Here is a 22756-nt window from a genome sequence, read left to right as displayed (position 1 = left end):
GATATATGTGTGTACCTATAAGTTATTCATAAGGAATAATTTAGTAGGTGCTTAATTGACCTTACCCCCCAGGCTATTGAAAAATTCTTAGAAGTAGGTATTTACCTAGTCTAAGCTTAGGAATGCATAATTCATTTTAATTTGGTCTAAAGCGCTTTAGTTTTATGCAAACAAAACAAATCAAAATGTTATCGAATTTGATTAATGAGTATTTATGTTATGGTTTAAAGTTTAAATTCATAAAAATGACTTAACTTTCGATATCGTCCAGAATTTAAAAAAATGTTATATCTGCTTCCTTGTTCTTCCGTTTATTCAGACATCAGTAAACAGACATCTTTTACATATATATAGACATCTTTTATACGGATTAGATCGAGATTTAGGTTTCAAATCCATTGCGTATTTTAAAATTTGCGCGAGCGCCACGTGACACGACTATCGTGATCGTGCGAGCCGAGCGGCAGCCCGCTGCTATACGCCTGCGCGAGAGGCGCGCCGGCCAAATATACCTAAACTGCGTAGTGACACCCCCCTGCCTCAATATCATTTTTAAAGACCTATCCATAGATACCCCACACGTATGGGTTTGATGAAAAAAGATTTTTTGAGTTTCAGTTCTAAGTATGCGGAACCCCCAAAATTTATTGTTTTTTTTTTTCTATTTTTGTGTTAACATCTTAATGCGGTTCATAGAATACATCTACTTACCAAGTTTGAACAGTATAGCTCTTATAGTTTCGGAAAAGTGGCTGTGACATAATCGGACAGACAGACGGACATGACGAATCTATAAGGGTTCCGTTTTATTGCCATTTGGCTACGGAACCCTAAAAATTAAATACACTTGCATATGTAACATAGGTCTAACTGTACATGGGATAAAATCATTCGCAAATCGAAGAACATCATTACATTTACAATTCGCTAAAGGCATTTTTGTTTTGTTATCCTCTAAATTAGTATTGAACAGTTTTTTTTTTGTTAGGCTGTTTGAATGTCCCACTGCTGGGCAAAGGCCTCTCCCCTTGATTTCCATGATTCCCGATATACAGGTATTGCAAATAAATAAAATTCTATTGTCCATCCAAGCTGTTGCAAGAATAATTTATATACATATTATATATACTGCTACTCAGTCGAGATGTAGTAAGTCTACATGTAATTAACTTTACCTAACTACAAATATTGCTTAAGTTATTGCACAGGATGAGAGTTTGTTTAACTACTCTTAATACCAAATTCAGAGCAGTAACTATACTATCATTAATAAAGAGATAATGGGCTGCATTATCAATTCATCACACGGGAACCATAACATTAACCCGAGACCAAGAAGCCAAGCTTAGGAGTACTTAGTCCTAGAAAATGAGTATGGGTAATTCTGCGAGACTGTAATGTCAGTTACCACTTTTTTCTTTTAGATAAGTATAAAACATATTGATATTTACTGGCAAATTTTGATTAAAAGGTTACTTTGAGTATAAAAGTTAATAAAACAATCAGTGGATTTCTTACTTTTTTATTGAGTCCAGCCCTTACATTTAACAATTAACGGTTGGATTTAGCGACACGCTCCAGCTCGTCCTTCTTCTTGATAGCATAAGAGTTGGAGGAACCCTTGGCAGCATTGATGAGCTCGTCGGCGACGCACTCCGCGATAGTCTTGATGTTTCTGAAGGCGGCCTCGCGGGCACCCGTGCACAGCAGCCAGATAGCCTGGTTGACGCGACGCAGCGGCGACACGTCCACGGCCTGACGACGCACGGTACCGGCGCGACCGATTCTGGTGGAGTCTTCACGGGGCCCGGAGTTGATGATGGCCGTCACAAGGACTTGCAGGGGGTTCTCACCGGTTAGCAAGTGGATGATTTCGAAAGCGTGTTTCACGATTCTTACGGCCATCAGCTTCTTGCCGTTGTTGCGACCATGCATCATCAGGGAGTTCGTCAGACGCTCCACGATGGGGCACTGAGCTTTGCGGAAACGCTTGTGTGCGTACCTACCAGCTGAGTGTGGTAAATACTTGGCGTATTTCTCCTTCACGGAGATGTAATCTTGCAGGGACATGTCCGAAACCTGGACATCGTAGCAGCTCCATCGCCCAAAAAGCTTGATTTCGGGAATATCGGCCGCTTGGGGTAGGGGCGCGTTGTCGACGGCCACGCTGCCTGCGTCCATGCCGTCATCAACCCAGCTTTCATCAGCCATGATTATTTCAGCCTATAAACAAACGATTACTGTGTTAAAACATGATAAATCACACACATTTTGTATAATTTCACTACTATTTAAATGAAAAATACTTACTTTTAGGCTAAGAAATAGTGACCTAACCTTGTGTTGTCAGTGGAACACGGTAAAAAGGAAGTGGATTAGAAACGTGAAGTTGGCATCACACTTTTAGTGTTGCCATGATAAAGTAAATATTTTAGTTACTCATATTAATAAATTAAGATGTGTGTACATAGGGCAGAATAAAGACATATTATATGTATATGTTTTTTGACAGCAAAATATATTGACTGTTCTAAAAAAAGTAAACAATCGTAAATTTTCTTCTTTCCGAGCTTAATAACAAGTTGTAGCGTATTCAATGTGACAATATACTATTAATATTTTCGTTTTCCCTCATTTTACTTGATTCTTATGCCCATTCCCCGCATTGAGCTACGTAGGCCGTTAGCGAAATGGAGGCATGTGCCAAAGAGCATATAATCACTACGTTTTATGTGCCAGGTACTACATTATCAATCACTACGTTACATTATAACATAGCAGTATATGTTACAGCGTCGTGTACTAATGCACTGAGATCAGAGTGAAATGAAACGTGTCGTAATGTCAAACTTTTGACATTTCACTGTGCGTGAGATGTGCTTCGGTCCCCATCAAAGTAGATAAGTTTTCCTCTGTCTACCCTTATCTATCTTTTACGCCGGCCGGAGACCCTATCTATTGTGATAATATCGAAGCGAGGTAACAATAGGCGTTTTTGCAGTGACCTCATAATCAATACATAATTTAACACCAAGGTTAGAAACAGGTGTACAAAGTTCGGTCGCTATGGCTGCGATGAAAAATACCAAGAATATTAAACTTTTCACCTTTCTGGCTTCGAAATGTAATACTCAAGTGAGCACGAGAAGATTCTTGAACCTACAAGAGTACCACAGCAAAGATCTATTAAGGAAGCATCAGGTATCAGTTCAGGACTTCCGTATTATTGATACCAAACTAGATCCTAAACCACTCGGCGACTTCAAAGCTGATGAGTACGTGGTGAAGGCCCAGATCCTAGCCGGCGGCAGAGGTAAAGGTCATTTCGATAATGGATTTAAAGGGGGAGTTCATTTGACCAAAAATCCCAAAGACATAATGGGCTTAGCAAAAAATATGTTAGGTCATAAATTAATAACCAAACAGACTCCAAAGGAAGGCATAAAAGTAGAAAAAGTCATGGTGGCCGAGAGTGTAAACATCAAACGCGAGACATATTTGAGCATAATAATGGATAGAAGTTTTAATGGTGCAGCTTTGGTAGCATCGCCAGCAGGTGGCATGGATATAGAGGCTGTGGCGGAGAAAACGCCCCATTTAGTGAAGACTTTGCCCATTGACATATATGAGGGCATTTCTGATACTGTAGCAATTGAGATTGCAGATTTCTTAGAGTTCAAAGGTGATCTAAAGAAGAAATGTGCTGAGGAGATTAAAAAAATGTGGCAATTGTTTACAAAGGTATGTAAGTTAATTGTTTACTATCTTAACTACTATGTTTATTTTACAACTATTATCTTTTTTAATTACACTCAATGTTTAATTTCATATGCATGTTGTGCTTGCCTGTAAGTGTGAGAGGAATGTGTATTATTGTGTATCTTCTGTTACAATAATAATAGTCAAGGAACTCATTAGATTACTTATTTATTATCTTTGTGTTCTTTTGGATTTCTTCTTAAAATACTTTTCTCTGAAATTTGATGTTATAATCAATGAGCGGAATTCTTCATAGCAAAAATCAAACTGTCAGAGGGATTGACCTAACTGTTTTATCGACTTATCAATGTTACGGAATAATATCGCATTAGGTATCCATAATCAACTTAAAAGATTATTCTGTAACATTTGACCTCTTTGATAAGCAATTTGCATCTCCGTATTAAAGTAAAATAAGTTTTGATATGAAGATAAAGGTAAGATTTATTTCACAGATATTACATAATTATAACAATAAACTATAAATAAACTTAATAATAATAAAAAAGGCTACAAATAAACTTAAAGTAAATAAAAAACGTCTCCCAAGTCGCTGCCAATGCTGGCAATGCTTATCCTTTGAGCAAAATACTGGCCAGCCCTCTGGTCACCTGTGGCATCTATAAGGCGCGACGCTAGGTCCTTGTAGAGCCGACGCGCGCTTGGCCCCCACGGCCCCAGCGTTTCGACCCCAAACGCCTCGAAAATGTAGCTACTGACGAGGGTGGCGTATTTTCGGCGTTTGAGGTCTTCGGCCGCGGACGCGGCACGACCAGCACCACTGCTGGTACCCGGAAGGTGGGACGGCGCGAGAGTGTCAACGCATGTGGCATCCCAAACTAGAGGCCGTCCCAACTTCCAAGGCACCAGAGTCATACCGTCGGGCCTCTTGCCATCGTCCCTTGCCAAACCGACGGGCTCCAGTATGGCCGGAACTTTGACACTGACAAAGGCCCTTCGGATGACATCGTTGATGGTGGCGTGTCGGGGTATGCGGCCGGCGCTTCTGCCACAAGAGAGTCCATGGTGACCATAACTATCCACCATGGCACCACAACGGCAGCGATGGGGAACGTTCGTTATAGTCCCTAAACGCAAACAAGCTGCCAGTCGAAAAGTGGAGTTGTCGATTAGAGTGCCTATGGATGGTGAAGGTAGAGCTTGCAACCACAGTCCCGACTCCCACTCCGCAGTGGCAAGAAGACGAGCTCGATCTGCCGTACCAGTAAGTAAATCATGTCAGCGTCACATATGTCATTTATGTCACTTGAGTTTTCATGAGTGATTTCCGTGCCGTGTTACTAAAATGGTTAATCCTAAAAGAAAACAATAAAAAAATGGATACAGTAAGATTCTTATTTCAGTTTCAAAAAAGATTCTTCCACAATATATTGCTCTAAATGTTACGTTCATTTACATCATAAAAGTATTTTCTGTTTTATTCTTTACAGTGGCGGTCAGCTAATTAGGGACACCTGTGTTTAGTTAAGTGACAAATATTTATCGATAAGTCGATAAAACAGTTAGGTCAATCCCTCTGACAGTTTGATTTTTGCTATGAAGAATTCCGCTCATTGGTTATAATCAATAGGCGGGCACACAGTGCGAGCATACGCACAATGTGCACTGCACTACTGCACATGTGATGATACACACTCTGTGTGGACCCAACTAATAACATAAAACCATGCTACTAAGATAGTGATCTAATCTGCCAAAATAATAATTATGGATGTAATCAGTTATTGAGTTCTGTGTTGATTTTTCATTATTATTTACAGGTGGATGCAACCCAACTTGAAATAAACCCTTTAGTGGAGACAGACGATGGACGAGTGGTTGCTGTGGATGCTAAGATCAACTTTGATGACAATGCTCAGTTCAGGCAGCAAGAGATATTTGCATTGGATGATGATTCTGAATCAGATCCTAGAGAGGTAATGCAATCTTAGATCATATTTACTATCCTCAAACTATTCAGACTTTTGGCATGTCAAACAGACACAATTAGGGTCTTGGATATACGGAAGGTAGAGGCAAGGAAGAAAATTTCCATATACCAAAAAGTGTCTGAAAAAAAAACATAAATAGGTGGTGCTACAATACCTAGAATACTTGAGGAAAAAATCGAATCATAGACGGCGCACTTCGCTCCGTCAATAACGCCTAGGTTCTTAGCTACTCTGGAGAGATTTGGAACTATTATTTATAGCTGACAGCTGGAAACTTTTGCAACAATTCTGCCTAAGGAGTAAGGAGCTTCAACAAAACAAAACATTAACATTGATGTTGCCAACTAGTTGATAGTTTTTTTGTCAATGGGTTGATTTTATTACCTTACTAAAACTAGGTGAGCAGACATTGATCTGTTTATTACTTGATTTTGTCAACAACACACCACACTCTGTCTTGTTCATTCACACTTGTTAAAGAGCTGCTGAGCCACTGAAATATTGACATTACTGCTTGACATTAGTTTAATTTTATTTTATTTTATGAAACATTTAGTTCATTGAAACAACGACCACCACTAGTCTTAAGTGGAAAAGTGCATTAATAATGAAAAAAAAAAGGTTAAAATGCCATATTATGTGGGAAATTGTAGCAGGCTATTCTTTTTTGCTGTGGGACAAAAATTGGCTCCCTAACAAAATGCGATTTTAGTGGTGGTTTTTGCATTTATTTACAAATGAAATTGTTTTGACCAGATTAATGTCATCTGTGTCATGTTTTTACAGAAAGAAGCAGCTGCTCTCAACCTCACATATATAGACATGGATGGAAGCATTGGCTGTATGGTGAATGGGGCTGGTCTGGCCATGGCCACTATGGACCTGATTGCACTGAGTGGTGGCCAGCCTGCAAATTTCTTAGACCTTGGAGGAGGTGTGGGTCAAGCACAGGTCTCGGCAGCGTTGAGGATTTTGGAGTCAGATCCGAAAGTGAAAGTTGTATTTGTCAATGTTCTTGCTGGTAAGTAATGGATAAAATAAAAAATTTACAATAATGATTTTTGTTCTCTTTGTTAGTCACTTATATTGACATGGTGCACAAACCCATAGATAGGCCAGGATAGGTTACCCACATCCTAAGAAATTTAGTATAATTGCCCACTTTTAAGTAGTGGCATAGACAAGAATATACTAAGAGTTGTGTTACACAGTAGAATTTTGATTATCCAAACTTTTATCAGGTTTTATATTTTTTTAACTTTATTTGTAGTTAGTTGCAGTCACTGCAGATCTGCACAAAATACCCTGTACAGAAAATTGTCTCCAGGGGGCATCACTTATCTCGGCAGCTGACTACCTTAAATTTATAATATACTGTACCGTTTAATAATGTAAAAAGGTGTTGTTTTTGTTTAATCTCATCTCAAAAAACCCACACTTCGATTTATCCAAACTAGTCTTGGTCCCAATTAATTAGGATAATCGAGGTTCTACAGTGCACTACTTTATCTATGGTAGAGGAATAGGAATGTACTTGTATGTCTACTGAAATATTAACAAGTTTTTCCATTTCAGGCATTGTGAACTGTGCTACAGTTGCTAACGGAATCGTGGCAGCTTGCAAAGCAAACCCACCAAGGCATCCTATAGTCATCAGGCTGCAAGGTACAAACTCAGCCACAGCTAAGAAAATCCTTGAGGAGTCCGGCTTGCCCTTGCACATGATAAATGACGCGGATAAAGCTGCCCAAACCGCAGTGAGATTAGCTAATTCTAAGTAAAAAAGAAACTAAACAAGCAAAAGAATCAACACTTTTATGTTCAATATGAAATGTTAGTCCTCAAACATTTAAAGTGAGACAACTTCATGTTGGTAATGAATTAATGATGAACATGGTGTTGATGCAAAATTATCTTTACAGGTTTTTATGTTACAGGAATTGTTATGTTAATCATAGTTTATGTAGTGAGATGTATTACACCATTTAACTAATACAAAATCATTTTGAAGACTGATTTGCTAACACCATACTAAAATTGTACATAATGTTTTTGTATTTTTCTTTTATTCAATGAAATGGTCTTCCATGTACTTGGCTTTGTTTTAATCTATATCGTCCGATGTATGAAAATTAGAGTTGTTATTGGAAGTATCCTGTTTTTATTTTATTCCGCATGTTAACATTAAAAGGTAAATACTATCAAAACGAAGTAATGTTTGACGCCCAAAAGATGACGACGGACATTATCTACAAAAAAAATTAGAATGTGGGCATTGTAGAAAATGAACACAAATTTTGATGTAACATACATTTTATTAAACAAATACGATTATAGTTAAATTTTACAACAAAATCTAAATATGTATTATGAAATTTCTATAGTAACTACTAATGCGTAACGAATAGCCGAAGCCGCTCTGGTGACCAGGGTCAAATTTATCATAGTTTAAATTACTGGGACAAAATAAATATTACAGAAACTTTTACTGAATGGTGTCCTGTGCTCTGCTAAGTAATCGTATTACCAACTCTTCAACCAACTAAGAGATAGAATACACACCATTTGTAGTGTTCCGACCTTTCGAGACTGAACTGGATTACAATTATTTACATTAGCATAAAGCAAGATTAGGAATATTATACACGGATTTTTTATTAGGAATAATAAGATCGACTTGCAAATTTTCAGATGTTGTTTACTCACAACTAGTTGGTAAGTGTTCATTTACGTTAATTATTAATCAAACAGTTCTCTGACTACGTAAATTGATATGTCAAACGAAAAAAAAATCATACTCAAGGTTGATTTGATCCGTGAATTGTAATAAAAGGTTCCGTAATTGACTCTGAACAGCTACGATTTTGAAGAATTTATCCCAGCTTCAGGTGGTGCAACTAATAAATGCAATATTCATTGTCCTAATTCTGCAGGATTTAAGATGTATAATAGGGATTAGTTTAGTGTGATAGACATCGGCACGGTGGTATTTATGTGCGAAGACTTAGCTGATTTCATGTGACATGGGAAATCCGCATCTCTAAGTTCGACAGTTATCTTTATGCTGTAATAAATCGTACCCCTTTTTTCTACTCATAATAAGAAGCTTTACAAGGGTAAAACTCATTTCAATACGAAAACTGTATGCATTTTTACTTCTTTTAAATTAAACATTTTTTATCTTCTATCAAGAACAAAGGAGCTAATGATTCTAAGTAGAAAGAAAACTGATACGCTTTTTATAGAAAGGTCTGATTGTCGTCGCACTGAAACCTGCCTAATTTAGCCATTTGGCGCCGTAACGGCGGTGTAATCAGTCGATCAAGCTCTGAAGAGGTTGAGCCGCCGGCCCTGGGGCGAGGAGTCGGTGGTGAGCGCCATGTTGGCGCAGATCTCGTCGAAGGAGGGCAGGTGCGCGAGGCGCCCGCGCGCCGCCACCGACGGCCGCGCGCCCAGCATGCGACGGGCCACGCGCACGATGTCGTCGGCTGACACTTTTTCTACAACAACAATGTGCATTGAACTATTGTATTTTATAACGTAATCCCTAATGAAATGACATTTTAGAATTCTTTAATGTTTACTGTAGGACACAGCCATCAAGCCAAAATGTTCAAGTGTCGAATATGAATAATATTTTAGTAATATTGATTTATTTTTTCTTAAACGTCAATTCGCAAAAATATTAATTAAACTAGAAACTCTGCTTCCTAAAAACCTGTCTTAGTGTAAATAAAACTCCTCCCCAAATATTTTCCTGTAGGTGATGTTAAATTTAAACAATTATAGGATATTTTTTAAATACATTTGAATAACCTTATCCATTCGCAAAATAAATGCTATACTTCTTTTGTTTAAATAAAAGTTAAGAACAGTATGTATATAAACTAAAAAATTGCATGCCTACTATTATGAATGAGTTAATTCATTAATATAAGTATCACACGACATCAATCTCCCACAGGTATATGCGACCCAGTATGAGTACCCATACTGCCAAGTTAAGATGGATCCATCTTAACATATTACATTACTGGAATGACAAAATTAAATCTAGTTAAGATGCAATCAATGATTAACACATTATAATGCAAGGCATACATACCAATTTCATCGATAAAGAAGGACGGCGGCTTCCTCTTCCCGGTCGCGAGCACTTGTCGCCCGACGTCCTCGAACACCACCGGCCTGGCCTCCAGGTTCATGAGCAGCATCGACTGCAACTGGGTCTTGGCTCGCTGTCCAAACAAACTATTTTTCTCAAACTTGTAATGAAATGTTGACATGACTTCAAATTAGGTCCGGAAATACTACAAATCAGGTGCGATGAGTGATGATGATATGTAAAGGAATTTCATACAGCCTTACACACCTAGGCATGTAAGGCAACCTTCTTTTGTTTTTTAACGTCAAATAATGGCACGTCTTGGCATTCAACTATAAAAAACCTATAAGCAAAATTCTGCCAGTATGCTTTTTTTAATTCTTTTGTCTTTTGTTTTCTTGTTTGTGTTTGTTAAATACATATTATTTCAGGAATTAAAAGGGGAACAAAAAATTCATTATTTTTGCGCTACGACGCACGGTTTAGGAGATACAGCCCCAAAAAGTTTTATTTTTTTCAGTCATGCAGAAATCTTTATAGGGTTGTATCTCCTAACCGTGCGTCGTAGCGTAAAAACAATCAAATTTTCGTTCCCCTTTCGGTAACAACAAAAAACACAAAAAGAAAGGAAAAGCGTAATGGCGTGCGTGGTAGCACCAAAATAATTACATTTTTGTTCCCCTTCAATACCCCAAGCACTGAATAACCTATCACATTAGGACATGAAACAATCATCATCATCATCATCCTATTTTTTTTTAAATTATTTCATTGCAAGTTGCGTCTCCCTTTCCGTCCTCGCTACGCTCGGCCGTCTATATCTACTTTACCTGCAACCCTACATTTCCCGGCCTCTATAGTAATGTACTATTACTGAACTGTAAATGTCAGACGCGTAGGTTTGTTTATCCTGAACTAACGACCCGCCCATACGTGTCATAAAACCTTAACAAATAATACACCTAAACCTTCCTCAAGAATCACTCTATTGATAGGTGAAAACCGCATGAAAATCCGTTCAGGAGTTTTTGAGTTTACCGCGAACATACGGACAGACTGACGCAGCACGACTTTGTTTTATAATATGTAGTGATATTTAGTAGGGTAAACAATTTCTGTGTAACAAGCTGGTAACAAGTTACTGTAATGTTTAATTGCAGACTGCCTCCTGCACATTCCTCCTTTCAAGAACCCGTACTCGTTGTAGAACTATCTAGGAGTTCTTTCAGCCATCTGCCGAGTTCCTACTGCATTATCAGATCAGGTCCATGTTAGCATAAGGAAGTGGTTTTATTTGAAACGGCAGAAACACTATGCCAATGTAAAGAATGAAGCTACGCAGGTAAAGAAAACTACAACCATTCATTCGTAAATAAAACGTATTATCTTCAAACTTTAGCTTTTACACCCAAACCCAAACTTTTTTTTTAATAACAAAAATGTGCCGCAGTAAAAAAGTCTACGTTTAGTACTTCGTTTTTTTAGTATTAGAAAGAACTCCGCAGAAATAAGCTTGTGGTTTCAAATCTGGTACTTTCTAGTAAAACTTTGAAGTAAATTATGCGTATTGATATTGACCATGCTACATTGCATAATTCCATTATTATTAATTAATTTTCTAAACTGTGCTTTTAATAGGTAGGTATTCAAATAAAATGCTTTTTTAAGTATGTGATTTTTTTTACGTGTACCTAAATTTATTTTTGAACTAGGTATTACGTTTAAGTACCAGATAATAAGCATTATACTTGGTTATTATTTACCCACTCATGGCAGTTAATGACAATAATGACATTACATACGCGATATGAGCTTATATAGGGACCGTGCGCGTTGGAGGCAGGCTGGCGCAACAAGGAACAAAATAAGTATGTATGGAACTTGTTTCGCAAATCTTTGCCAACGAAGAAAAATAAAACGTCAGTGCTATATATTCTGTCAAGTTTACATCAAGTCAACTGTCAGCCTAATTGTTTTGTTTGTTATGAAGGCTTCAATGTTTTGTTCGGGTATTTCGTGCAATTTCTTTATTATTTAGTGAAAATATCGAGAATAGTGAACCGTGATCAGAGTAAAGAGTGACTTTGTTATAATGCCACCGAGAAAATGGTTTACTAAGTGTGAAATATGTGGCAAGCCAGCCACTCGAGAAAATCACGAAAAAAGGGATTTTATGGCGAAATTTCCCTTGGATAAAGACCGGTACGTATTGCTTTAGATACTTTTGACCTTATTTTGGTGCAGCAGGCTTTAAACACATCGAAAATTTGATATTTGATATTATTTTTAGTTGTGAACTAGGGATGTACTAAAACTATCGATAATTGTATGTTTATTTGTATATCAGTGTAAGTAATTAAATAAAATATGTCCTGAGAACTTGCAAAATTTATTCGTCGAAGATTTTCAGTGGAAAATTATATATCATCTATGCATTAATGGTCATTATTTGACATATTTTTTTAATCTAGTAATTATTTAATATATTAATCTGAAATGTAAGTAAATTAATCTCTCTTTTTGTAATCAATAAAAAATATTATACGACATTATTACACAAATTGACTTAATAATCCCATAGGAAGCTCAATAAGACATGTGTTGTGGGTACTTAGACAACGATATATAAGTACATAGAAAACACACATGACTCAGGAACAAATACGCATCACACAAATAAATGCCCGCACCATAATTTGAACCTGGGACCATCGGCTTCATAGGCAGGGTTACTGCCCAGTAGGCCAGACCGGTTCTCATGACAGACATATAAATACATAAAAAGTTAGAGCATTGATAAAGGGTTGTTGATAACTGGATGCCGAAAAACATGATTTATAGATGCATATTAGCGCTAAATAATCAGTTGATCATCTCATTAGCAAATACTTGGAATATAAACTGTAGATAAAGTCATATTTGTCCAAGGCTGTATGTTTTCAGATGCAGGCAGTGGGTCAAATTTGTTGGGAACGAAGACCTGACGATACATCTTCCCATAGAAAAGTAACATTTATTGAAACATGTATGTGCAGAACATTTTGAAAATAAAGCTTTAAATAAATAAAAAAACACTACTTAAAAACTGTTTTAAAATAATTCGGGTCCACATTAAGCCCGACCAGATATTAGTCCACTCAAAGAACTATCCACTATATAACATAGAACTTAAATGTGGACTCGATGCTAACCTGATTTCGAGTACAAAATTTGTAGACAGGAGCCTATGTTTCAACCCTCCCCATTTTATCGATATCGATAAGAATCGCAAGCGTGTAGCGTACTACACTATTTAAATCGGTTATGTTGGTATTATGGTTCCTTGACAGTTCTTTGTCGTAGATTTTGGTAATAATTTGCGAAACAAACCGAGTCCACTCGCTAGTATGGAAGTCCCGTCTCTTAAAACGTAGTGATTATATGCTCTTTGGTTGGAGGGTCTGCCATCTTGTGGCCTGAATCGGAACCATAAACATGCACATGTACACGCCACGTGTTTTCTTGTGCATAGTAGTTTCTGCCATCTTTTGGGCTACATCGGAACAAAAAACATCACATTTACGCCTCGCGCCAAAAATCTGACTGCTCCTGTGCTGCCTCCTAAAGTTCATGCACGCTCCCTATATGAGTTTTTGAAAGTAACCGTCAACGAGCATTTAACGCGAGTGTGTTTGCATTACATTGCGGGCCGAATTATTTTGTATGGATAAAATTTTAATTGCAATTCTAATTAAAAATTATTTAATTACATTTCTTATGTCCTATACTAACCACCGTTAAGAGATTCGCCCGTATTAGATTTACACACTGTATACTATGATATCTGAACTGCTAGTCAGCCACTCACCCTCAGCTCCGTCTCGCCGACCTTGCCGGCCATGTTGGCGAGCTCGCGCGCGATCACGACCGCGGTGTCGTAGATGCGGTTGGGCGGCGACGCCGAGTGGACGCAGAACACGCCGGTGTCGCCGTACGCGTGGTTGTACGCCGTCGCGTTGAACATCCAGTGATATCTGGAAGTTATACAATTATATGGTCAACCTTGGAACTAATTCTTTGCCATCTGGATTGCTTTTGCTATCTAACATTGAGAGATAGAATCAAACAAAACATAAGTTTTTTATCAAAAAAATCCTCTTTTATACAGACTTTTATCAATGCCCGTGCTTATACAACTAAAACAATTCTAACAAACCCAAACACACTGAAATTGCGTTGTTTTATCACAGAGTTCCTATAGCCACCTCCTGTGTCCATCACCAGATCAGCTCAAATAACTCTTGATGGTACCGTAATATTGCATTGTCACCCACCTTATAAATAATGGAAAGTGGGTCTAATATAGTTTTCAATATACATACTACAGACATTGCAATTTAAATAAAAGCATGTAAAAATCGAATACCTCGGAGCCCGAATCATAAATCAAATAATTTCACAACATAATTAGCATAGCAGAAACAGATTCTACGAAGTTTGCAATGTTACCTCGCAGCATATGTTTTCAATGTTTTACTCTTAGGTTGTTTGACTCAGGGAATCCCAACAAACCTTTCTAAAAAAATATGTTCATTATACCTTTTATCATTAAGCAATCCTTACTCCCCAGTCCCCAGGCCTGGTACGAATTAAGCAGCGTTTCTACGTAATGGTGTTGGGAGCGTATGGCGCCAACGGGTGACGGACCTTACCTATTAAGCACGTTGGTGTAGAGGCGTGTGTACATGCCCTTACCAGGGCCGCCGGCGGAGAAAGAGCCGCCGCCGCCCATCATCATGTTCAGCACGCACGTCGTCACGAAGTCTGGGTCTCCATGCGAGCAACCTTAACGAAGGTCAAAAATTCGTCATTCAAACGTTCATTTAAATAATTTATGGCAGGTGCAAAGAAAGGACGGAAGGGCTTTAGCTCGATAGGCCCTTCTAATTTCGTTACATAGCTCTTAGTATTTTTGTATATCTAGCTCACTGGTCGTCGAACTAACATTAGCATGCAAAATATTAGCACTCCGGAACCTTGATATGATTTGCGTTCATAATGGTATGTTTGTGATATATGATATTACAGAACAAGTTATAAGAAACAGAATTTTCTGAACTTTGGTTTTATTTAGCAACAAAAGCACAAACGAAATAACACTTACTTTCTAATCCAATAACAACGTGAGATAGCTCTGGTAAGTCAGATCCAGGGTAGAGTGGTATTTCACATTCTTCCTGTAAACAAAACGGACATCGTTATTTATTTGTTAAAATTGATAACCGCTTGAGAGGCTTGCTTGTGTCAAGCCCTATGGTCGGTTTCGATGGTCACAATACGATTGGCACGGGCGGGCTGTCTGAGAAGTATCACCCGCCATACGTCGTCGGAGTGTGATTTACCTAAGCTATGCCTGTTTTCCGTGTTTTTAATGTATTAAATCCTTTATTTAATGAGGTATGGTGTTTAACCCTTTAATAATACATAAAGTCATGTTTAAACCTCGTCTTACCCTCACTAATAAATATTCTTCCTTTTCCTCGCGTTGTCACGGCATTTTGCCACGGCTTATGGGAGTATTATTATAAATGCATAAATAAGTTTGTCTGTATGTTACCTCTTCACGATTAAGCTGCTGAACCAATTTAAATGAAATTTTGGTATAAAGATAGTTGGAGGCCTGGGATAGAACATGGAAAAATATATGAAAAAAAAACATGGAAAAATATATGAAAAAATCATTATCATTCCACGCAGACGAAGTCGCGGGCAGAGGCTAGATTTCCATATCAATACCCTAGTTTACAATCGTATTAATTTCACGGAAATTTAAGTTGTAATTTAGACTTTATGTCTGTACACTAATTATATATTTTACTACAGTACTAATTATATATTTTTCCGCGTAATTAGTACATTGCGAGCTAGGGTATCGATATTGTGACAGTCACTTAAAATCTACACACACATACCTGTTCCATACCGCCGGTATACTGAGCCACGGACTTGTCGACTAGTGGTGTGAACGTGTCGCTGTCCTCACCATGCCACGTGGGTTTCATGTCCACAAAATACTTCTGTACAAATTCTACGAAAGGCTCATGGTCGACCTAGACATATTAGAAGTAAAAACATTATCACGTTTAATGCGGTAACTTGTTAAGAACAAAACAATGGTAATCCCTATCCTGTTTTGACTTTAGCCCTTAAATTGGCTCTGAACGTGAAAGGTCGTGAATTCAAGCCTCTTCGAAGCTCATCTTGCTAATCAAAGATTCTGTTTCGGAAAAATCTAAAGAAGACTGTGTATGGTAATGAGCCTCCTGTGTCCCATTGCCAATTTAATGGTTAATTGTCCAGAATAGCAAGTGCTTTTCTTTTACCACCAATACAGCATAACATTACCACCATTATAGCATTTGTTGAGCAGCTTTATGTGGGACAAATGTAGCAAAGCGATTGGGAATGAAAAATGTCTTTTTATACGTATAATTATGAAAAGAATTTGCATTATTAGAAATGTATTACTCACGCCAACAGCCGCAACCACCATCCGATTTGGCGTGTAGTGGTTCTTCAAATAATTCAGTATAATGCCACGATCTATTTTGTTCACATTCTCCTTGGGGCAAATCTTTGGGAGACCGAGTGTGTTGCCCTTATATGCGGCCTACAAAGAAGCAGGTGTTATAAAAAATTATATTCGAAGTAAAATTTTTAAACATGAAAATCATCGACAATATAATTATGATACCACTGATACACACTAACTTAAAATGCTCTTCTCTTTTGTCAGGGATTAATATAACATATAGTTAATGATTATAGTGAATGCTAAGTATACCTACCAGATGTAAATCCTATGCATAAAACTTTACAAGCCTCAATTAGTTAATTTATGTTTTATCACTTTCTTACGAATACAAATACATAAGTCAAAATAACAGATTAAGGACTAGTTGCATCAACCACACTTAACAGACTGATCAACATCACTCAACCTCTGTCCGTCTCAACTATGAAAATTCCCATAAAATAAAATTTCGTGAACTCTAACGGAAACAGGCGGTTTGGTGCAACCTGCCCTTAAATAATAAATAAATAAATAAAAATTGTTTATTTCGGACCATAATCCATAGAAATTAGTTAGTAATTTAGCTTCTTAAAAAATCTATGTTAGGCTTATGAACTATATATCTACAGGAAACTTAACCTAGTAGGTATTGGGAGCGATAATAGTACATTACGATACAAGTGCGAAAAATAGGAATTTCGAAACGAGTGGCGATAAATTAAAACACGACCGAAGGTAGTGTTTTAAATCGACACGAGTTGCGAATTACCTATTCGCACATGTATCGTACAACGTTTTACAGTACATATGGCCCTTTAAATGCTCGACACAGTAACGTAATATGCTACTTCTCGCACTAGTGCTATAAAGTAGCCCCATATGTACTGTAAATAGTCTTACCCTATTTGTCCCTCCCAATAATCACATCAACCCAGTATTTTGTGAGCGGGCAGTCGAGGCGATCGGCCAACATCCTTAGCATGCTGTTGCTGCTTCCACGCACTCTCCCAAGCAGTTAGGCAATTCTTTTTCGCCTTAGACAAACCATAATAGCTAATCGAGGTTTGTTGCGCATTTATGAATAACGCCATTAATGTTGTGCTCATACAAATAGAAAGTCAATCACTAACCGAATGTATCATGTCCATAAGTATAGTTTCTTGCTCCGGCCTCATAGCAAGAGTTTCCAATTCAAATGCTACTGCTTGTCTGGCAGCTTCAATTTCTTCAGTAGACAGCCGTGGCCTTAATGTCACTTCTGCTAGTACCTTAAATCATAAGTTTGTAAATGTAACATCACAGTGGGTTAAGATGTCCGTTTGTGCTCCAACCATACATCACTGCTAACATAAACCCAGAAGTGGCGTTAGAAGTGGGCGACGTGGGCCACCGCCTATGGCCTTAAGCCTCAAATAACTCAGACACAACGTAAAAATCTTCATTATTTCTTGCACCACCAGAGGGCCTTGCTTAATGTACCTTGCTCACATAAAGTTTAGGTCTTGCCCGGCCACTGCATAAACCACATAGCTTCTCGAGTGGCTGACTTAAACACAAAAGTTTTCAACAAAAAAAGTGTCATTAGGATCCTTGGATATAATTAGCTATCTAGGTAAATAAATGTCTTACTTGTGTAACAGCCTCAAGGCCTCTAGAATCGGCGCTAGTTGCATATACTGTAGTGTCACGAGACCCTTGGCAGTCACAGATGCCACCATGCCTCTCTAACTCTCGCAGCATCACATCACGGGTTGCGAATTTATGTGTTGCCTAGAAAAATACCTTCATAAGACATTTGTATTATGTATATCTAATTCATAAATGGTTTGTGATAAGTCCACAGTGCAATTAGAAAAAAAAAAACCAAAATTGGTTTACACTTACACCAAAACTTAACTTTTCCAGAAAGTGACAAATGCCATTTGGGTATGCAACTTCATATCGTGGACCGGAATCAATAACCACTGCAAAAAAAATCATGAATATTATTTATAAAGATCAAAACAAAAAGCAGTTAGCTTTCTTGTGTTGAGCTCCCACTTACCACCCGCAGTACAAAACTGGCCAAACTTTTTCTCTGATGCAACTCGAAGCCCATTGCTCAGGGTTGTGACCTCAGTTACACAGTCCTCTGCTTTTCCAGTGGAATATAAAACAGGTGGGAGGTTTGGCATAGGATCTGACAGTGGTGGCAGTGGTGTAACACTGTTCTTAGCCAGGGCTTGAGCTGATTTGTCCACATCCTGACTGAAACTTCTTACACCAGATTTCAAAAGCCTGAAATATTAGAATGAAAATGTAGAATATAAATATATTTCAATTCATAACCTGTATGCTATAAATTTAACAAATTGAGCAATCCACAGACATATTGGGTAGATGATGTATAGACAATAACAGGAGTGAATTTAATGTCCCTAGGAACGGGAAAGGACAGGGAATATTGAAAGAAGATGAAGGAGACCTACCCAACATGAGATCTGCAGAGAAATAGTAAAATACAATTTGAAATGTAGCTTAGAAAATTTAGAATAATGGGCTTCTTATATTTATATGAGGCAAGCCAATAAAACATATTCTAATGTTAGCTATACAAAAATAAACTTTTTCGCAAAGCATGAATATTCTTATATTTTTGTCAAACTCACAAGCCAAGGAAGATTGTATTAGACATGAATAAAAAATGCTATTGTTAAAATAATGAAAGTTGTTTGTCTTTAAAACAGAACAGGTTGATTAAAAATAATTTGTAACATAACCTTTTAAGGACAATTTTTTTGCATTGCATTTAAAAAAAAAAATGGTTGCTTCATTGTATATATAAGAAATGTTTAAATAGCACAGTAAATTTTGTGAATCTAAACTTTTTATAGTGTGCAAACTTAGAAATAAAAGAAGACCAATATGTATTTTCTAGCTAGAAAAGTAGTCAAGTAGGTACACAAATGAGACAGAACAAATATGATGCAATACACTGCATTAAATATAGATGCTTTACTCGTACACACGTAGTAAATTATTAAATTTTACTGCATGAAATAATAAAAGGAATAATCGCTTCTTGTAGTTACTTATAGAAAACATCTTACTTACCCATTTTTCATAGAAAATAACCTAGAAACAAGAACTTTAACTTCGGCTACATGTGACATGTTTCGAAAACCTTATTGGATGTATTTGCCCGAGTGATCACAAAAAAACTCAATTACATACAATTATAATCGGGCTGTAACAGAAATATATATACTTCAAAGACGTTTGGAGCTTTCAACATCGCCTTATCATTTTTTGACAGTTGTATTAAGCAGGTTCTCTAACAAAAAAATAACGCTACTGAACTGAACCATTGACTATATAGATATGTATTTTTAAAAAAGCAACACTTTACAATTTGCTGCACCATTTCCGGTTACTGAAAATAAAAAGCTCCTTGTGAGTATTGTATTCTTGATAAAAAGTAAACCAAGGATAAGGCCGAGTATACAAAACGCCGAGTATACGCTCGATTGAGTGGAAGGTGGTTCTTATCTTATCTTATCTTCTAATTTCCGAGGGCCCTTGCGGATACACTTCGACCCATAGGGATCTTTTGTGTAGTTGCCCCCTAAGGAAAGACCCATTAGCTACTCAAGAGCCTTTTTGACCATTTCCATGTCTCGGATGATGGAGCTTATGGGTAGCCTTTTGAATTCCTTTGGTTCCAGATAGCCTGCTCCAAAGTCCTTCATTCTTTGTCTGGCGAGGGCGTGACATTCACACATTAGGTGTGTTACTGTCTCTTCCTCTTCACCACACATTCGACAATCGCTGTTGTCAGAGTGTCCCATCCTGGCCAAAACCCCTTTGACCCCATAATGGCCCGTAAACACCCTTGTTATAATTTGGAGTTGTCTCCTGCTAAGTTTCCATAGCTTTTTGCTCCAACCGGAGTCTACTCCTTGTATGAAGAGCTTTGAGTGCTTTAGACCCGTCAGACTGTCCCATTCTTTTTGGTGTCTGGTCTTAGTGTGGTCTTTGATAGCCGTTATAATGGTTCCCTGTGAGAGCCCCACGAATGGTTCCGGACCTATGTGGTTACTTACGGATCCGGCTCTGGCAAGTTCATCTGCATTTTCATTGCCTATGAATCCCTCGTGCCCTGGAATCCATACCAGTTGCACTCTATTTTGTCTTCCAAGCTTGTTCAGAGCTTGGACACCATTGTACACCAGTCTAGAGTCCACTCTGGGTGCCATGAGTGCCTTGAGTGCAGCCTGACTGTCACTGAGTATATAGATATTCTTCCCTTGGATTTGCCTAACTATATTCTCATGCACACAGGCAATTATAGCGTACGTCTCGGCTTGGAAGACAGTAGCGTAATTACCCATGCTTATGCTACAACTAAAGTCATTTGCATAAATGCCTGCCCCCGTACCAGATACTGTCTTGGACCCGTCTGTGTACCATATGATGTCGTTTTCATCCGACTTTGGTGCTTGAAGACCTTCGGTCCATTCAGCCCTTGTTGGAACTTTAACTTTAAAATTCTTACGGAACACAAACTTGGGTTGCATCTTATCGCAGCCCATATTCCTTATCCTTTCCATGAAATTGTCACATTCCATGTTTGTGTGTTTAGTTTTTGGCTTGCTATCGCTCCATAGGCCTGTTAGAGCCAGCCTGTGTAGCGATTTCCGCGCCTCAGATTGTATCACCAGATGTAGCGGCGGGAGGTCTAGCAGTACCTCCATCGCCGCTGTTGGCGATGTTCTAAACGCCCCGGTAATAGCCATGCATGCTGTTCTCTGTATTTTCATAAGGGTTTCCCTGCATGTGCTCTTTAGTGTCCTTGGCCACCATGCCAGGCATCTGTACAAAATGATAGGTCTTACCATCATGGTATAGATCCATCTTAGTACCTTTGGGTTTAAACCCCATGTTTCACATTCCTACACATTCCAAACACTCTCAGCGCCTTGGTTGTGGTAAGCTCGACATGCTTCCTCCAGTTCAGTTCTTTATCTAGTGTTACACCTAGATATTTCACTTCATCGGACATTTCCAGTACCCTTCCATAAAGCTTCAGTTGCTCCATGCCATTAAGGGTCTTTTTCCTGGTAAACGGTATTACCACTGTTGAAGTGGAAGTGTGGAAGGTGGTTCGCTGTACGTCCGTTAAGGACGCAATTATGAGCACCTAGTTGGCTCCCAAAGAGCATATAATCACTACGTTCTAGTTGGCTCCTAGATCCTAGTGAGTATTGTATTCTTTGACTAGTGAGTGAAAGTTGATCGGACCAAGGTCACGGTCCGCCACGCTCGTCTGTTATAGCGTTTTACATTCGCGGGGGAGTGGCGAGCCGTGACCATGAAAGTATATATTAAAGTGGAGAGCGAAATGACTTTTTTGCCATACAAAATTGAACCTTATCACCAAGTCAGAAAGGTGTTCGTATCATACTAGAGAAAAAAGAAGACGGTCAACTTGAGATAGCAAAACAAGCATGTAAGCAACAAAAAAAAACATTAAATTTAATATAGTAGAAATTGTAGTAACTTTGAATATTAATTGATATCCCCAACTTGATGACATATTTTCGTCTATTTTCAAAATACGTTAATGGCGCCGCTCAGCATTGATACGTATAATAGGGACCGTGCGCGTTGGAGGCTCTGCCATCTTGTGGCCTGAATCGGAACCATAAACAAGCACATTTACACGTCATGTGTTTTCTTGTGCATAGTAAGTTCTACCATCTTGTGGGCTACATTGGAACAAAATACATCACATTTACGCCTCGCGCCAAAAATCTGACGGCTCCTGTGCTGCCTCCTACAGTTCATGCACTCTCCCTATATTGCTAAAAATCGGATATCGTTAGTATTGTGTGTCGACAGAGTAACATCCCTAGTGCGCAAAATGCTCAAGTCAATAAACAAGACCAAGTGCGAGTAGTTCGAAAAACTCGCGCGGCTAGATTTTTTTTTTTTCGGATAGATGTTGATGTCAACTTTAGCCAGTCTTCTTAGAGACCACGGGGACAACGCCGTCCTCGGAACGTCGGACGTAAACATAAAACTTAATACGCGATTAAGTCCCGTTTATATGAGTTAATAATTCATACATGGAGATATAAAGGAGTAAGAGTGACAGAGAAAGATGCTCGCAATTTGCGAACTTCGGCGTTTGCGGTAGGCTCGACTCTAACAAGCTCCATAATACTATCGTGCGAAAAAGATAATATGTTTCTCTCTAATATCTATTACGCTCCATTGACAAGCGCCTTGGTTAAAAACTATAATAAACGGGCGGAGCGGACCGCGACCCTGGTCCTGTCAGCATATCTGGCTCTCTCTCCTTCTTACTCATACCTGTATTCTTGACAGAAGTTACGGCGTACCACC

The 22756-nt window shown here is 38.3% G+C and overlaps 3 protein-coding genes across 4 annotated transcripts; 1 reads left to right on the top strand and 2 right to left on the bottom strand.

The window, feature by feature from the left end:
• Window positions 1-1506: 1506 nt before the first annotated feature.
• On the bottom strand, window positions 1507-2500 carry LOC133522577 (small ribosomal subunit protein uS7). Of its 2 annotated transcripts, none has more exons than XM_061857926.1 (2): window positions 2311-2500; window positions 1507-2223 (listed from the first exon to the last, which is right to left on the bottom strand). In XM_061857926.1, the coding sequence occupies exon 2, from the start codon at window positions 2209-2211 to the stop codon at window positions 1552-1554; it is 660 nt and encodes a 219-aa protein (XP_061713910.1). In that variant the 5' UTR covers window positions 2212-2223; window positions 2311-2500; the 3' UTR covers window positions 1507-1551. The 2 variants fall into 2 exon arrangements, with proteins under 2 accessions (XP_061713910.1, XP_061713917.1); XM_061857933.1 differs by having other exon boundaries at window positions 1507-2240; window positions 2311-2416.
• A 328-nt stretch (window positions 2501-2828) lies between these two features.
• On the top strand, window positions 2829-7861 carry LOC133522566 (succinate--CoA ligase [GDP-forming] subunit beta, mitochondrial). The gene is made up of 4 exons (XM_061857916.1): window positions 2829-3741; window positions 5541-5696; window positions 6498-6732; window positions 7287-7861. The coding sequence occupies exons 1-4, from the start codon at window positions 3067-3069 to the stop codon at window positions 7490-7492; spliced, it is 1272 nt and encodes a 423-aa protein (XP_061713900.1). The 5' UTR covers window positions 2829-3066; the 3' UTR covers window positions 7493-7861.
• A 145-nt stretch (window positions 7862-8006) lies between these two features.
• On the bottom strand, window positions 8007-19705 carry LOC133522554 (mitochondrial-processing peptidase subunit alpha). Its single transcript, XM_061857908.1, has 12 exons — window positions 19463-19705; window positions 18414-18646; window positions 18254-18333; window positions 17999-18139; window positions 17500-17637; window positions 16328-16465; window positions 15768-15905; window positions 14960-15032; window positions 14508-14640; window positions 13664-13829; window positions 9817-9949; window positions 8007-9211 (listed from the first exon to the last, which is right to left on the bottom strand). Exons 1-12 carry the CDS (start codon window positions 19519-19521, stop codon window positions 9033-9035), a joined length of 1611 nt encoding a protein of 536 aa, XP_061713892.1. The 5' UTR covers window positions 19522-19705; the 3' UTR covers window positions 8007-9032.
• Between the last annotated feature and the right edge of the window lie 3051 nt (window positions 19706-22756).

The sequence above is a fragment of the Cydia pomonella genome, chromosome 1 (assembly GCF_033807575.1).
Source record: "Cydia pomonella isolate Wapato2018A chromosome 1, ilCydPomo1, whole genome shotgun sequence".
NCBI lineage: Eukaryota > Metazoa > Arthropoda > Insecta > Lepidoptera > Tortricidae > Cydia > Cydia pomonella.
This window is presented reverse-complemented; position numbering and strand designations above follow the sequence as displayed.